The sequence below is a fragment of the Camelus ferus genome, chromosome 10 (genome assembly GCF_009834535.1).
Source record: "Camelus ferus isolate YT-003-E chromosome 10, BCGSAC_Cfer_1.0, whole genome shotgun sequence".
In the NCBI taxonomy this organism is placed as follows: Eukaryota; Metazoa; Chordata; class Mammalia; order Artiodactyla; family Camelidae; genus Camelus; species Camelus ferus.
Genome location: NC_045705.1, coordinates 51491366 through 51508574, shown reverse-complemented (window position 1 = coordinate 51508574; position 17209 = coordinate 51491366). Strand labels below are relative to the sequence as shown.

The 17209-nt window shown below is 45.0% G+C and overlaps 1 protein-coding gene across 6 annotated transcripts in view; it reads left to right on the top strand.

Moving 5' to 3' along the window:
* Positions 1–17209, top strand: part of LOC116666442 — a 176545-nt gene that overhangs the window by 6462 nt on the left and 152874 nt on the right. For all 6 annotated transcript variants that reach the window (XR_004323292.1, XM_032489021.1, XM_032489020.1 and 3 more), the window contains exon 2: positions 1762–1935. Coding sequence is in view for 5 of the 6 variants with exons in the window: in XM_032489021.1 (XP_032344912.1) it covers positions 1805–1935 (131 nt within the window). In the remaining variant the exon portion in view is untranslated. The remainder of the gene's footprint in view (positions 1–1761; positions 1936–17209) is intronic.

Genomic DNA, 17209 nt, shown 5'->3' with positions numbered 1-17209 from the left:
TATTGGAGAGCAAAACAGGTTGAGAGGTGGAATGGCTTGCTCGGTGGATGCTCAGAGGTTGGGAGTGATGGAGAGAGAGGAGTTGGGATGATATTCGATTTATGGCTTAGGTGACTGGTGTATGTTTTGTATCAGTTGGAGTTCAGTTAAGAGAAGCAGAACCATTAGGAGATCTCGCTCTCTCTCTCTCTCGCTCTCTGTTTAATCTATCTATAGATATATGCATGGATGTAGACATAAGACATAGATATAGATTTATTACAGGGGTTTGACATTGTGCAATGTGAGAGCTGGTCAACAGTTTACATAGGGCTGGTACGTGTGTGTCTGCAGGGAAGGAAAGGAAGTCAGGAAAGGAAGACAGATAGGAACGCAAGGCTAAAGGGAGTCTGCAGAGGTGAGCTGGAAACCGTAAGACTAGCCTGGAACCTGAGTTGATCTGTCATCACATTTTGGTTTTCGATGCAGGAGAAGCTGGTTTCCTTCATCACAGAGCTAATATGCACCTCGCCCAGCAGAGAGAGGTGCTGGAGGGAGATGTCCAGCGGGAGCTGAGGAGCTATTGCCTCACTCGGGGGAGGAGGACCGTGGCTAAGCAGCATCAGCCCAGCAGTGTCTTTCTGAGAGTTAAACAAGAACTGTCTCTGCTTCACTTCTACCTTCCAAGTCCCACGTACAGTGTCTCTAATGGCCACGCCAACCCAGAGCTGTGCAGGGAAAGGGATGGGTGGGGAATAGAGGTCAGCCTAGCTAAATGGACAAATCCCCCACAGGGGCATTGACAGACCCCCCACGGCTGTGGATGAGAGGACTCAGGGGTCACGTGGAGCCGGAAAATACCATTATTGAGGGGATGGGCAGAGGCTGGGAACCTTTGTGGGGAACGAGAAATCAGAGAGGTCAGGGAGAACCTGTGGGAGGCAGTGCGTCATTCCTGGGTATGAATGTGAGGATGTGAGCCTATGAATAATGACGATTACAACGAGGATGATAGCCAGGTATAATATTGAATTTAATGACTAGTATCTACGGCACTGGCCCATCACAATGGATGCTGAACTGTGAGGCGGTTCCCAGGGTCCTGAGGAAAGGCATCACGCTGCCATGTGATGGTGATGGTGGACATTGGGTGCACACGGGACTTGGGGAAGCAGCTATTTAACATCCAGTATGGGAGTTTTCCCACATTTTGAGAACTTTTATGCTGTCTTGGTGCATATTTGCTGAATGTCAGCCCTGCTGATCGCTAACATTAATCATCTGTCTGCTGTGGTGCCAGGTACCCAGCTAGGCATCGGGAGCGTGGTGGTGGTGGTGGTGTTGCCTCTGGGATGCTTTGCCCCACCTGACTCAACTAGGGGTGGGGAGTGAGGGTGGTGGGGATAGGGTGGGGATCAGAATATTAGATCCTGGCAGAGCAAATCATCAGGCCCATTGTCAGCAAACATCTGTTGCCAGGCAGGCACCACTTTTGCAGGAGGATGTATGTCGGGGAGATTTTATAGGCCCTGCTCCACGTTGGGGAGAACATTTAAGCAGGCAACAGCTGTTAATGAGCACTATGCTGCTAATTAGGACAGCCTGGGGAGGAACAGCTGTGGTGGTTTGGAGTGACAGAGGCTGTGACATCTAACTGTTGGAATCTTGGGGGCTGTCTGTCTCTATGGGACACTGTTCTGAATGCTAGGACCCACGAAGACTTGTGGAGCATTCAGTTTGGGAGGTCTTGTCTTGAATGATCTGATGTGATTGTTCACCCAGGTCAAACACCAGATGTCCAAGGTGCCATTTTGACCGGCGGGCTATGGACACAGCTTTGAGTACAAAGCCTGAAAGATCTGTGTACTCAGAAGTAACCCAGAGGTCACTCGCTTTGCCCTTGTCCTCCTCCCTGAAGCATGAGGGGTACTGTTCTCCACTTGACTTCTGCCTCTGGTAAGTCAAGATTGGTCCTGCTACCTTTCCATTTTTCAGAGAGAAACTTTGAAGAGGTGCCAGGGTATCGTTACCTTAAATGATCTGGGCATTTGTCTTAATAATACTATCAAATTGACCAAAGGACATATATCCAAGATTACCCATGCCTCAATTTGTTGCCATTTGGCTTGGCATTTGGTGAGGCCAAGGTGGACTGGTTCAGTTCATAAGTGAGCCAGGTTGCCTCACTCTGGCCACAAACGTGTCTATAACCTGGGTTATGAGCGCTGTGTGCCTGTGACCTTTGAGGGGCTGGAGGAGGGGATGAGGGTAGTTCATTGACCCTCTCACCTCAGGTGCTAGAGAGCAGCACAAAGCCATGCTTTATCAACAGTGAGTCAGTGAGCGCCACTTGGACTTAGAGAGCATGTTATTTGATTATACGTTCGAGATCAGTCTGCTCCTTCCTTGGATGGTGTTCCCTACGTAAAGAAGGGAAGTAGCAAATGGTGGCAAATTGGATTTAGAGTTGTAACTTCCAAGAAGTTTATTCATCGCTCCAAAGACATGACTTTGCCATATGGGTTCTTTACCAATAAATAGCAGTGTCTTCTCAATCATTTGGTGAGAAATACCAGGCTCTGGATCTGGAAGTGAGAAGGGAATTCCAGGCAGAGGCAGTGTTACAGCAAGCAAAGGTGTGCAAGCTGGCACAGTCTAGCTTGGGGAGGAGTGAAGGGACAGCCTGAATAGAGTGAAGTAAGCAAAGCTCCCATTTATGTTGTAACAGCTTCAAAAGAAAGACTGATAGCTACTGTTTCAAACTTCCAAAATTATAAACTAGGTTTTATATTTTTGTTCAACTGTAGGGTTTAGGCAAAGAAAAAGAAGAAAAATTTAATCTATTTTACATTTAATTATATCTGAAGTTACTAACAGTAATTACAAATTTCCAGCTATTACAACTTCCAGGTATGACTTCCCGTGATTATCTGAACCTGTTTCACATTTCTTGAAGTTCACACACAAACATTACAGGTTTGCATTTCATATGGGCAAAAACAGGCATGTCAAAACAATTTGACAGCTAGATAGCTCTTATCTCTTTCTATAGAATGGCAGCTAGGAAATTTGTCACTTAAGTGGAGCATAACCTAGTTTAGTTTTTGCCGGGGACCTATATCAGTCTGATTTGTAAGCAAATAGATTCTTTAACTACCTGAGTTGTAAATAATCTTTATTCTCCAGCTTCTTTTATCGGCCAAGAAAAGCAATTTGCAGCACAATGCCTGGATAAACAAAAGTATTTTTAGGTCCAAGTGATTTTCTTCAGTTTCCCTTTAATTAAAGCCGATTCTCTTCTTAAAAGGTGATTCATGTCTCATCTCAAATTCTTCTTGAAGAGGGACTTATATGACTGTGTTTACAGAGGGTATATGCTTCCCCAGTATCCACACGTCGTGGGATAAAGCCAGAATCCTACAACAAAGCCTTCTCTGGTTGTCACTCTTCCTGCCCTCCCAGCCCCATCCCCGGGCCTCTTTCCCTCCAGCCCCACTGAACTCACTATTCTTCCCAAGTGCCACTTCCCTTTTCCCTGGAGATCTTGGGTACATGCAATGTCCTCTGCCTGGAACATACTTCTGGGCTACCTTCCTTCACTTCTCCCAGCCAGCCTCTCAGATGATATGTCCCTTCCCAAGGGAATTTGCTCTGACCACCCACCCTGCACCCCCTTCTCCATACACTTCAGTAGAGTCTCTGCTTCTCTACTGTGGTATTTTGCTTGCTTGTAATTTCCTAATTATTGATATTTATTTATTTGATTTAGCATCTATCTTCTCTGCTGGACTGTAAGTTCCTTGGGGACTGGGACTGTATCTGTTTATTCACTACTGTGTCTGCCTTACAGTGTATCCTCAGTGACTGGATGCACTCAATATGTGTTAGCTGATTGGCAAAAATATAACTCTTTTCTAAGGCAGCTAAATACATTAAAGTAAAAACATCTTACATTTAAAAATATCAACATTATATACTTTAAAAGTATTTACAAAGCAAGATTTGATTCAATAAACTCTAGATGCATTTCAGTCTCCTTTTCGCTGAACCTCAGATGCTACTTATCATGTTAATGTTTCATACTGATTTATCCTGGAATCACTATTCCAAAGTCAGAGGCATCCTCAGGACAACATTTTCTCTGTGACTTCAGCTCAGTGATTTCAGGGTAGTTTGACAGCAGATGTCCTTCCATCTTGGAGCTGTTGGTGGCATTTTCTGCCCCAGTCATTAGGAGTTTATCGCCTGCTTATGGATTCAAGTCAGACAGAGTGGCGAGAGCCTCCAGCTAGGAAAACCTCCACCATGGAATGAATAACACCTTTGTAGTAGGAAACAGTCTTCCCCCACATCACAAGGAAGAAATTTTTCTCACACTCTTACATTTGAGAATCAAGGTGAAATGATTTCTCTTTTATTTTGCCTTAGCTGGGCTATCCTTGTATGCAGTAATGCCCCATTAACCTCTGACTTTCGGGATGTGGTGTCCAGATCCTACCCTTGAAGAACTTACCCTCTGGTTAGGCACATAAGGGTAAAAGGCAGCTCAAGGCAGGGTGTGCTCAGGGATGCACGAATACCTCTGGCAGTGAGTCCTGGAGTTCAGGGGTGGGGGTGATTTCTAAAGAGATCGTGTGATCTCTGAAGGAGAAGGCTTTGAAGCTCTTACCCCAATTTTAGGATTAACTCTCATTTGTCTCTCAGATCCAACATCTCTCCAGAGAAGGCTTTCCTGACCACCCTGTCTAAAACAGACACACACTGTGTCATCTTTGTCCCTTTATCCTGCTTTAATTTACAGCTTCCTCAGTAGAACAAAAGTCCCCAGAACAGAGGGACTTTGTCCTGATCACCAGTGGATCCCCAGTACCTAGAAGGTCATTAGCACATAGTAGGTACTCATTAATGTCTGTTGAATGAATGGATGCGCAGGAGGTGGGAGGGGGTGAATGCATACATAGAGAAAATGGAAATCCAGATGGAAGAAAAGGCCTGGGCCTTTGGCTGGCTTAACATAAGCAATTCGATAGGAGGGAGAGGCTCATCTGAATGAAAAGTGGGAGGGTGGGTGGTTGGTTTATGAGGTAGGTTGGGGCTAGATCATAGAAGGCTTTGATGTAATTAGCATTTCTTAGCAATGAAGTATTTTTTAATTAAGGTATATACATTTTTTACACATAATGCTGTTGTACACTTAATAGACTACAGTGTAAGGTAAATATAGCTTTCATTTGCACTGGGAAACCAACAAATTCATGTGACTGGCTTTATTGCAGTGGTCTGCAACAAAACTTGCAATATTTCTGACATGTGCCTGAATTAGTGAAGTCAGAGTAGACACTGGTTCTGGAGGCTGGCAGGTGCGCTCAGTTTGAGCTGGGTGGTGGGTAAGTGAATGGCAGGACCTTCAACAGAGATGAACTGCAGCCATGGGTGCTGCCAGATGGATGCTCCCAGGAGAGGTTGAAGCCTATTTCTAGCCTGCTTCTAGAGCTGGCTCATGGAATCACTGAGTCCCACTGTGTTCTTTCAACTGTCCCCATAGTCATGACATCCACTGTCCTGTCCAGGTTGGATACTCCTGTTGGAGGCAGGAACTTCCCTACCTAGCCACCAAAGAATCTACTGAATTCATCACCTCTTAAGGCCAGTGCTGATCTCTACCCTTATTATGCGACTTTTGATCCATAATCTTCCCATCTTCTAAGTACTTTGAACTCTTCCCCTCTTTCTCCATTTCTCCATCTAGATCACAAATGTGCTAACTTGTGCAAGTGCTCACACATGTTCACAAACACACACATACGTGTAATGACCCCATCAATCATGGAGTCCAAGACCTTGTAATTCAATGAGACCAATGCCTGGCACATAGTAGGTGCCTAGTAAATGTCACTTCTTCTCCCCTAACCCCTTTCAATCTTCCAGCTACTCCATTTGAGTGCAAAACTGTCCAGAAAAATGGGAAGGAGTTGGGCTGGCTGCTGGGTTTCCGAGCCTGCATACCAATGAAGCTGCTTCTGGAGCTGAGTGTCTTGTGCCCATAAACCATGACCTTCGTCATCCGCAGAGGCAGCCAGCAGTAGCAGTCCTGTAGAAATCTTTCCTGTCACAATTGCAAGGATGGCAGAGGCACCAAGGCTACACATTTCTCTTGGCCGTGCTAGCAGATACTTTCTGTAGTACTGTGCAAAGTACACCCTTCTCTTTTCTGTCTGGGCTGGGCTTTTTTTTTTTCCAAATAAAAATTAAAATAGCTGCTGAATTTATACTCATTTCTTGGGTCTGCAATTCACACTCCATTTCTCATGAGCAGCCTGCATTATTGTGGGGCTCATTCGCTTGTATCGTCTCTTGGAAGCAGCCATTTAAATCTCTGCTTGATTAAAAGTGGTTTCCTCGTGCCAGGGCACCAGAGGGCAGTGACACGTGAAATCGAGTTGACTGGAAGTGACAAGAGGCTTTGCAGCCCAATCCCCTCCTGAGGAAAGAATCCCCCCCCAGTGCTACCCCAGCGGGTCATCTTGCCTCTTCCTCAGCAGCTTCAGGGTTGGGAGTCACAAGGGCTGCAGCTTCAACTCTCAGAAAGTTCTTTGTAAGTGGCTACAGTTTACGTCCCTGTAACTTCCACCCCCTGTTCTTAGTTCTGCCCTTTGGGCTGCATAGAGCAAGTCCTCCACAAGCGAGTTATATTTGAATTATGAAGACCATTCTCTTGCCTTCTATTATGGGTTGACTTGTGTCATCCAAAGATAAGATTTTGAAGTCCTAACAGCCAGTACCTCCGAATGTGATCTTATTTGGAAATAGGGTGGTTGTGGATGTCACTAGCTAAAATGAGTTCTGGAGGAACTGGAAAATACTGGAGGAGGGTGGACCCTGAATCAAATATCACTGGCATCCTTCTAAGACACACAGACACACAAAGGGAGAACACCAAGTGAAGATGGAGGCAGAGATTAGAATGATGCTGCCCCAAGCCAAGGAATGCCTGGGACTATACCAGATGCTCAAAGAGGCAAGGAGGGATCCTTCCTGAGAGACTTCAGAGGGAGCATGGCCTTGTGAACACTTTGATTTTGAACTCTGGCCTCCAAAACTGTGACAAAATACACTTCTGTTGTTTTAAACCACCAGTTCGTGGGGTACTATTATGGCAGCCCCAGGACACTAATATAACCTCTGAGATGTCCCTGGGCTGACCATGCCCAGTTCCTTCAATTGTCTCTCATGTGATATGACCTCCATCCTTTCCTTGATTTCCTTTCTTTGAGCATATTTCATGCACCAAGCCAATTACTCTAGAGGTGGTCTGAGCAGCACACCTTGTTACTGGGACCATCACCTCCCACATTTCTGGATTCTGTACCTCACAGCACAGTTGCTCACTTGGCAATTTTTTTGTACCTCAAACTCCTACTGAGTTTATGGTCAACTATGACCCATCCATGAGTCTTTTCCAAGAGCACTGGTGCTAAGCCATGTCTCTCAACTGGTATGGTAGTTCTGTTAAAATCACTTATCATAATATTGATTATTGCCCTGTCTTCAGTATTTTGAATCTTGAGTCAATTTCCCAGTGTATTCAAAATTCTTCCCAACTCCATTCTTATTTTATCTATTTCCCCCCGAGAAATCCCTCTATGTTTTCATTGAATTATTAATCGTGGTGGGCTGAGAACGAAGAACTGTGGCATATCAAAAGAGACTTCTCTTGTATTTGCTGTGAATCCATACATTTGTTCACTCAATAAACATTTACTGAGCTCTTAGTCCCTGCCAGACATTACTCTAGGCACTGAGGATTTGGTGATGAGTAAGAGAAAGCTCAGTCCTAATGGAACTTAAATGATCACATTGGTCAACCTTGGGGATCTGACCATAAGTGGAATGTGTGGATATCTGGGCTCTGGCAGTTCCTTCATCTTTTCCCAAATGCCATTTCCAAACCTTCAGAGCCAGGGGTCAGGATAAACATTATTCCTGAGCTGAGGATTGGATGTAGGGTTGTTCTTTACAGCAAGCAAGAAGGTTCTCTTTGTTCTTTCCTTCTCTGTGACCAGGTATTGCTCCCTAGGAGTTTCTGTCTCATTGTGCCACTCTTCTTTTCTTTCAACCTGCTAATAGAGCAGCTTAGGATTTGAGTGGCAAGAAAAGGAAAGAAGTTGAGCTCCTAACAGGCAAGTAGTGTCAGGGGTTGGGAATAAACAAAGTACACTGGCTTTGGATTCTGGGGACAGGAAGCAAGCTCAGGTGAGAGTTTGTACAATGGAGAAGATCAGAGTGGTCAATGAGGTCAGTGAGAATCATGGTCAATGAGGAAGAGTGAAGGAATGGGGGATATTTAGCTTGAAGAAGGGAAGCTTGGAGGAGGCGAGACCTGTATTCAATTATTTATGCAAATATGTTGCTTTCTCTGACATCTGACCTGTTAAAAAGCAAGCTAATAGAATGTTGTTGGCTGTAAGGAACTTGGATGCACTTAGACGAGTTTGCGCCCCAGATGCTGATGGCGCTAAGGCTTTAACGACAGCCTTGCTGTAGAGCGCCTGTCTCTCTAGTGGTGTCATGGCTGTTGTTGCCTCCGGCATTGATCTCTTTTCCCTAGCAATCTCTGCTTCCCTTTGCACTGTCATTCTCCTTTCTCTCCCTGTCCCCAACCAATTAATTATCTTTGCATTTTCCTATTCAAATTCTGGAGGGAAAGTGTCTAACTCTCCTAGTGAATCACCACCAATCCTACTGGACAGAGCTTTTCACACCCACCTACTTCTTTGTTCAATGGCCAGGCTGTGGGTGGGCTGTTTTGGTCCAGGTGCCCACTCTGGTCCAACTGGTCCAATTTTGCCACCAGTTCGTGTTCAAGGTCTCAGCAGGGACCTGTGGGTGGGTCAGTTTCCCTTCCAAAGGAAGTTTTGGTGTGGTGGTCACCGTGACTGTCATATAGTTTGTCACATCTGGCTGATTTTATTTTCTCAACATTCCTCCCCCACCCCATTTTCTGTTTCCAGATTTCACCTCTGTTTCATCATTATTTGGACTGGACTGTCAAAGATGTCTTCCAGATTTAGTTTTGTTTCGTTTCTCATATTGCTGTCACCATGATCTGTCTAAGGCACGCATATGATAATATTACTCCCCTGCCTAAAATCTTTCAGAAGTTCTCCATCTTTTTTTTTTTTTTAATTGAGGTATAGTTAGTTTACAACGTTGTATCAATTTCTTCATAATTTTTTAAGGAGAAAGCCAAACCTCCTTTGCTTCCCGATTCCAGTTCCCATTACCACCTCTCCAAGTTCATCTCCCTGCCCTTCTTTTGCTCTTTGTACTCCAGTAAGGCCCACCATGCTGTTTTGTAACATTCTCGCCTTGAGTGCCAGGAAAACTTTTTTTTAAAAATTTTTTATTGATTTATAATCATTTTACAATGTTGTGTCAAATTCCAGTGTAGAGCACAATTTTTCAGTCATACATGAACATATATATATTCATTGTCACATTTTTTTCTCTGTGAGCTACTGTAAGATCTTGTGTATATTTCCCTGTGCTATGCAGTATAATCTTGTTTATCTATTCTACAATTTTGAAATCCCAGTCTATCTCTTCCCACTCCCAGCCCCCTAGGAAAACTCTCCTTTATGTTCAAAACACTTAGTAGACATCACCAGCTCTGGGAAGCCTACTTTGGCAGCCACCTCTGCTTCTGCCACAGAGCTAATCACTTTCTCCTCTGTGCATTGTACATGATTCTTTTGTTGTACTTATCATGCTGTATTAGAATTTCTTTTTAAACATTTCTTTCTCTCCTACTAATTTGCATGCATCCTCAGAACGGGAGCTATTTGTTATGCATATTTGCATCTCCAGCATTCGCCACCAGTGCCTCAGTAAATGCTTGCTGGATAAATGAATGAGGAAATGATTGAGAAGATAAACTGACCTACTATATGCTAGGCCCTGTGTGAAGTGCTTTACATGCACTATCTCATTTAATTCTCACAAGAGGGAGATAAGGAAAGGGAGGGCTGCAGGGATGGGGGTGCCTTTCCCGAGGTCAAGCAGTTAATAGGTGGTGGAACTGGGATTTGAGCCCAGGTTTGTCCGACTCCAAAGCTCTCACTCTTTTCACTGCATTAGCACAGGAAGAAAGTTCTGTAGAGACAGAATCTAGCTAAATAAAAGGAAATTTTTGTTGTTGTTGTTTTAAAGATTGGAGCTGTGCAAAGTGGAAATGGTCCACCTCCAGAGTTCCCATGTCAACAGAAAGGAAGCAGCTGACTCACAGGAGCTAGGTCCCAGGATGCTGCTGATACAGTATAATTTTCAAAGGGTTAGAAGATATCACTCCCAGGGGAAGGTATAGCTCAGTGGTAGAGGGCATGCCTAGCATGCACGAGGTCCTGGGTTCAATCCCCAGTACCTCCATTAACAATAAATAAACCAAATTACCACCCCCCAAACAAAGCAAGCAAACAAACAAAAAACAATTAAAAAAATAAAATGTTTAAAAAAAATCACTCTCATACCAATATGAAATGAACATATGTCAGAGATTTTATTCTACACATTAATGAATGAAGGACCCAGTAAGATGTTAAAACTGGATCAAAGAGCATGTCAGAAGCTAGGTGTTTATAGGAAGTGCTAGGATAAAATTGCCAGGTTACATTCAGAAGTGATTAATGTCCAGTAGAGCCATAAATGTAATCTTTGGAGGTTCCTTTTTCACTGGATAGTAATTATCTGTATCTCTAGTTGTCGAAGTCAATGAATTAATATTAACTTTACTAAACCTGTGACTCTAAATTAATAGTGAATAGTGAGTTGAACCAAACGTAATTCCCTAGAGATGCCTTGGGTGCCCTTCATCCTTCTGTGGCATTGGAAGAGTGTGCTACCCACCCTTTTGCCATACTTCTAAGTTTTGGATACTTTTTCTGACAGCTGTACTGCTCACCTAAGCCTCAGGGGGTCACCCGGGACAGGCTGCTCCAGGGCCTGGCTGGGGGCGGGCTGCTGTGCACAGAGAATCCTGGTCCTTTCTCACCACAGGGCGGGAATCTCTCCTCCCAGCCTCATGCGGAGCCAAAGGGAGGGAGAGCAGGCCTTGGCCCCAAGGTTGCAGCAGGCTGGGGGTCCAGCTTCCAGTTCTGGTTAGGGCACCTCAGCTGGTGGGAAACCCACCTTACAGCCTCATCAGTGTTTAAAAAAGTTTTTATTATGAAAATGTTCAAACACACACACACACACAGACATTGGTCTAATCCCCCTCATCCCTTTTTTTCTGAGACTTGAGTGTATTAAAGCAAATTTCAGATACGTCATCTCCTAAATTGCTTTATTTTGCACCTCCCCCACTAAAAAAACACAAAAAAGAGAAGTTTTCTTATGCAACAATGTCATTATCACACTTAACAAAATTAACAATAATTTCTTGGTGTCATCTAATTCATAGTCAACATTCATATTTCTCTGACTACCTAAAAGGTGTGTTTTTATAGCCCTGACCATTAGTATTTACTGCGTATCTCACCTGGGCCAGGCTTTGTGCTTGGTTTTGGTCCCACAGTGAAGAACGCTGTGGACAGGATCCCTACCCTCATGTGGCTTATTGCTTTCTCATGGCCCAGAGGGTGAGAAGGCTGGTCTTCCCTACAGCCTGTGGGACAGGCCATCTTGGAGTTGGGCCTGGCTCAGGGAACCTCCCTGGGTCTCGATGACACATTTATTTACTAAACTCCCAAAGTTTACTAAAATAATCAGGCCCGGTCTGTTGGTTCAGCTTGGATACTGCAGGCTTGGGCTCCAGCCTGCAGGAGGTAGAGCAGGTGCTGGCAGAAGCCCCAGGCTGAGGACAACAGCATCCTTTGTGGGAGGGGGAGGGCCTTGTGGGTCCTGGGACTGCACCTTCTCCCTTCAGGAAGGCCAGGGGAGGAGAAGGACAGTGTAGAAGTTCTCCACAGAACTCACTTTTCAAATCCTGGGATTGTTGTCCCTACTATTTTTTGGTGTTAATAGATAGCTTATTATATGAAATGATGGTGGTAACAGTTTATTGTTATGTTTTTATTGTTCCTTATTTGGTTGCCAACCTTATAAAGTCTCCCAAAGAGCGTTTTTGAAATTATAATGGTCCATAAAATCCAAATGCCTGGAACTACTGATGTAATATAATGGTCCTATTCTTCCCAGAAAGTCTAAACCATCAGAATGAGCTCCACACCACTCAGCCAGCACCATGCCCAAGGGAAGCCCCAGTAATTCTCATGATTTGTGCCTTGTTCTTAAGCCTAGAACCTCAGCTGTGTGTCTTGTTGACCTGTGATGTGATGGGGACATTGTCTTAAAAAACACCAGGTTCCTATTCACAACTTGGGAAGTGCTTGGCCACTGAGCATGCCAAGACCTCAGCAACAGACCAGTGGGGACTGGCCAGTAGGTAGCACTGGGTGGGCTTGGGGACTGGCATGTGGCTTGGCCGTGAGTCTGGTGCCAGTGCGAGTAGTGGATATTCTGTCATCCAAAGGCCAAGAGGTTTGCCTTACTTGGACCTATACAATAGACAACATGCCAGGGTCCGTGGCGGGGCCTGATGGTGGTCACCACCCAAGTGGTAGACAGTACATGAGGTCACGCGGACAGAGAGGCAGTGGTACTCTGCTCGAACATTCCAGTTGCAGGTGACTCCCAGGAAGAAGCAGGGCCATCTGGTTGCAGAACACAGCCCCCTGGGGAGGGAGTGGCAAAAGAGGGGCGAGGGTCAGGATCCCACCTAATGGGGTGGGGTTGAGGACAGGGTTCAAGTCCAGCATAGAAATGAAGTGATGGGCAGAGAAACTGGAGCCCAGATGTCGGGCCTGAGAGCACCCGTGGTGAGGGAGCAGGTCAGAAGCAAGGGCAAGTTATGCTCAGTGGGCACCTAACCCTGAGGCCCCGTCGGAGAGGCTGAGAGCATGAATGTCTTCCTGCCCTAGTCAGGTTGGCTGTGGAGCTGGGCTGGGCAGAATCTTCAGGGAGCCAGCTCAGCATCTGGGGCTTTGAGGAGAGAAGAGCGAGGCTTCTGCTGTAGAGAGCAGTTCGCACAGTACGTTCCCTGCAACACCAGCAGGCAAAGGACCTGGGTCACGTCTGCACACTCTGTCCTGCTCTTGAAGACTCACAGCCCACGTGAACACATCCAAGGCCCTGAGGAGTCCTGTGAAAATCAGCTAACTTTGCTTAACCCAGCATTGCCCAAATGATCAGAGCAGAGGACCCCATGTCAGCCCCAAGCCTATTAACCTTCCTCGACATGAGGGTCGACAGAACACCCCATGGGAAATGCTGCTCCAGGAAATGGACCTGGAGGCCAACCAAACCCTTTGTGCTTTGAGGGGTGTGTGTGTGTGTGTGTGTGTGTGTGTGTGTGTGTATGAGCACACATGCTCACTGGAGAGAGAGCTGATGAATGTGTGTGTGTGTGTATGTGTATGTGTATGTGTATGTGTATGAGCACACATGCTCACTGGAGAGAGAGCAATGAATCTTCAAATTAACTGTGGAAATTGTGCATTAATGTCACCACCTGCTGCCTGAACTGGTCACCATAATGGGGTGTGACCAGGACACTGAGTCTTTGCTTCAGGTCCCTTCATTTCATTCCCAGGGAGGCTCGGGTTGTCTCACTTTCTCAGGAGAAATATGAAAAATTCAGCAGGACGGATTTCCCATGACAATGCCACAGCTCCTCCCATTCCCTCTCAGCATCAGGGCAGTTATATTTCAGTTTGGTTTTTTCATGGTATTTATTACCAGCAGGTGTTCTAAGATGTGTCAGAGGCTGCCTGGCCAGCTCAGCCTGGCATGTGGACAGCTCTCGTTTGTGTGCAGAGGGTGAGCTGTGCCCAGGAGGGCTCTGCTTGTTAGAACAAAATTTCTGAAGTTGGTCCATGCACTCAGGGAAGAGTGTTACTTGCAAGAGATGCCTGAGCGACCAGAGGTGACCCGGCTTCTTTTGTTACAGAGCCAAATTTGGGTCCACTTGCCCGATGCACAGTAAAGCCAATCTCCTGACACTGGGTTGTGGTGAAGCAAAGTACAGCGTTTATGGCAACATGCCCAACATGGGGCCAAACAGGGAGAATGGGCAGCTCATGCTCAAAAGACATAAACTCCCCAATGGCTTTCAGGGAGGGGTTTTTAAAAGCAAGGTGAGGAAGAGGGTCGGGCAGTGTGTAATCAGCTTGTGCTCAGTTCTCTGATTGGTTGATGTTGAGGTAACAGGTTGGTGTTTTGGGAATATCAGTCATCAACCTGGTTCTAACTGGTCTGGGGTCTACATGCTGGTGGTCAGCATGCAGTTAACTTCCTTCACCTGGTGGGGGTTTTATTATCTGCAAAACAGCTCAAGAATATGGCTTAGGATATTATCTATAGCCCTTGAGGAGGAACTTAAAGTCCTCGACTTTGTTTTATGGCTAAACTATTATTATTTCGTCCTGCTTGACTATTTTCCTTTGTTTCTGTATTTTCTCATTTCTCTGATTAAATTTGCTCTTTGGAGCTTGGGGAAGGCCTAGGAGGCTAAAGCTTTTCTATAAATAAGAGGCAGTCAGGCCAGAGTGGTTGTCTGTCCCTGGGAAGGCCCCTCAGGGTCTTGCTCATTTTCACATTGAGTCTCACCTTGGAGGAAGCAGCATTGCCTAGCGGCCTGGAGTCTGTGTGGGCTGGAGCCAGACTGCCTGTACTGGAATTTTGGCTCCATCCCTAACTGTTTGAATTTGGGCAAGTTATTTAACCGCTCTCAGCCCTACTTCCCTAATTTTAATGGCAGCCACCTCATGGATTGTAGTGAAGATTAAATATATGTAAAACTCTTAAATTATAGAAAAGGGTGCAATAAATTCTAGCTATTATCACAATTATTGGGAGGGTTCCTCACTGTAATTCTTAGTTAACACCTTCCTTTTAGTTTTGGATTCAGAAGTGAATTGGGGAAGCTATTTCTCTTTGAAGCTTGGCTCAGAAGTAGATGTAAACTCCATCTTTGGTTTTAAAGAGTCTACTGAGGAAGGACAACAGGGAAATAAACCGTTAAGACTGCAAGCATTATCATTCCAATCCAAAGCACACAACACAGCATTTACCCTCCTCCTTGGACTTAATGTGAGGATTAAATCAGTTAGTGTACGTACAGTACTTAGTACAGTGCATTTGCATAGTAAAGTTTCATTAAATTTGATCTTTTAATATGCACTGGTGCCACCAGTGGTGTTGCAGTCAGGGGAGGAATTTGCAGGCTGTTTCACGTGTTTTCTAATTTAATTCCTCTATAGTAAGGTGTTTTGATGGAGAATCAGGGGCTCAGGTCAACACTCGTCTGTGACTTTGACTGCACTGTTCCACCTTATTCCTGCATCTTCTTCCTCCAATCAGAAATGCTCTTGACATCCTTTCAATATATGTATCTGTATATCTATATATATCCCCTTCAATATCCTCTGTGGTGTTTTCCTGTGATCATCTCAGGTACTTCCAATAACTGAGCATCTAAGCCGCACAGTCTCCACCGGTATTGGGATTTATGCTGTACAATCACTGAAACAGCGGAGGGGGAGGGGTGGAGCTCATCGCTATGGGCTATGTTGTGTCCTCCCCCAGTTTATAGGTGGAAGCATTAAACCCTCACGTTGATTGTATTGAAGACAGGGCCTTTGAGGAGGTAATTAAGGTTAGGGAGGAGTCCTGATCTGATAGAATTAGTGTCCTTACAAAAGAGGAAGAGATGCCAGAGATCTCTGTCTCTCTCTCCATTATGTAAGGACACAGGGAAAAGGTAGCCATTTGCAAGCCAGGAAGAGAGCTCTCATCAGAAAATGAGCCCTTCCAGAACCTTGATCTTGGGCTTTGCACCCTGTGAAAATAAATTTTTTTTTATCTAAGCCATCCAGTCTCTAATAATTGGTATGGCAGCCCAAGCTGACTAATACCCTCATGTTCATTGCACAGCTAATATGTACAGCCCTGTGGTCTGCATGGGGGATGCACAAATAAGAAAGGCCTAGTCCCTCATTTCAAACAACTTACTGCCTTTTTTAAGAGGGGCAAGTAGAGACAAATGTGTGACCAGAGGCTAAGAGACATCATGATAAAAGTTCTCGTAAAAGCGGGCTCAGTGCCATGGAGCATGGTGATATATAACATGGTGGTTGGGCTTTGGAGTCACAGAGACCTTGCTTTGAAACCTGCATTTGCAATATGACCTCAGTCTAGTTACTTATCCTCTTTGAACCTCAGTCTCCTCATTATAAAATAAGGGTAATAATAATAACTCTTCATAAGGTTATTATGAGGATTAAATGAGATTAAACAGGTAAGGTACTTAGAATAGACACTTGGGAAAGCACTCAGTTATTTACAACATTATTATTAAATAGCACATGGAAAGGGCATCACATTGCTGGAAGGATGGTCAAAAAATCTTTCAGAGGAGACAAAACTAGAGATGAGTTTTATAAGATGAGTAGCAGTTAACCAGAAGAAGAAAGATATTTGAGTTGGAAGGAACAGGATTTGTCATTGTTGGTGACAGGAAATTGCATGCTGCATTTGAGGGGTTTCCAATAGATCAGTAGGACCTGATAAACTCTCCGGGAGTGCAGGGGCTGTGGTGGGAGGGCACAGGGAGTGGTAGTGGATGAGTAATAAGAAAGGTAGCTAGGAGCTATGAGGGCAGAGTTTCAACTTTATCCTGAAGACTTTGGGGAACCATTGAAGAAGCTGATCAGTAGGGCTTGGAATCATCATCAGATACACATTTTGGGAATCTCACCCTGGCAAAATAATATAGAAGATGGATTGATTGAGAAGGGGTTGATAGATGACAGAGAGTCTTATATGGATATTTCAATGATTATAGGAGAAAAGACAAGGGTCTGAATTAAGACAGTAGCAATGGGGACAGAGAGAAGTTGGGAGATCTGGGAGACTGGGAGACTAGATGGGGAGAAGGCAGGGAACAGGAGGTAAGGAGAGAGAGAAAGAGAGAGAAAATGGGCAGAACTGACTCCTAAGTTTCTGCCTTGGCTTCAGGATGGATGGTGGTCTCACTCTCTGAGATTGGAAAGGCTTGGAAGTGGAATGGGAGAGATGCAGGTGGGACACAAGTTTCTGGTGTCTGAGGGTCATCTTGTAGACATGTCCTTTGGTAGGGAGTTGAATATAGTATTCGAAAGCTCTACAGAGCTTTCTA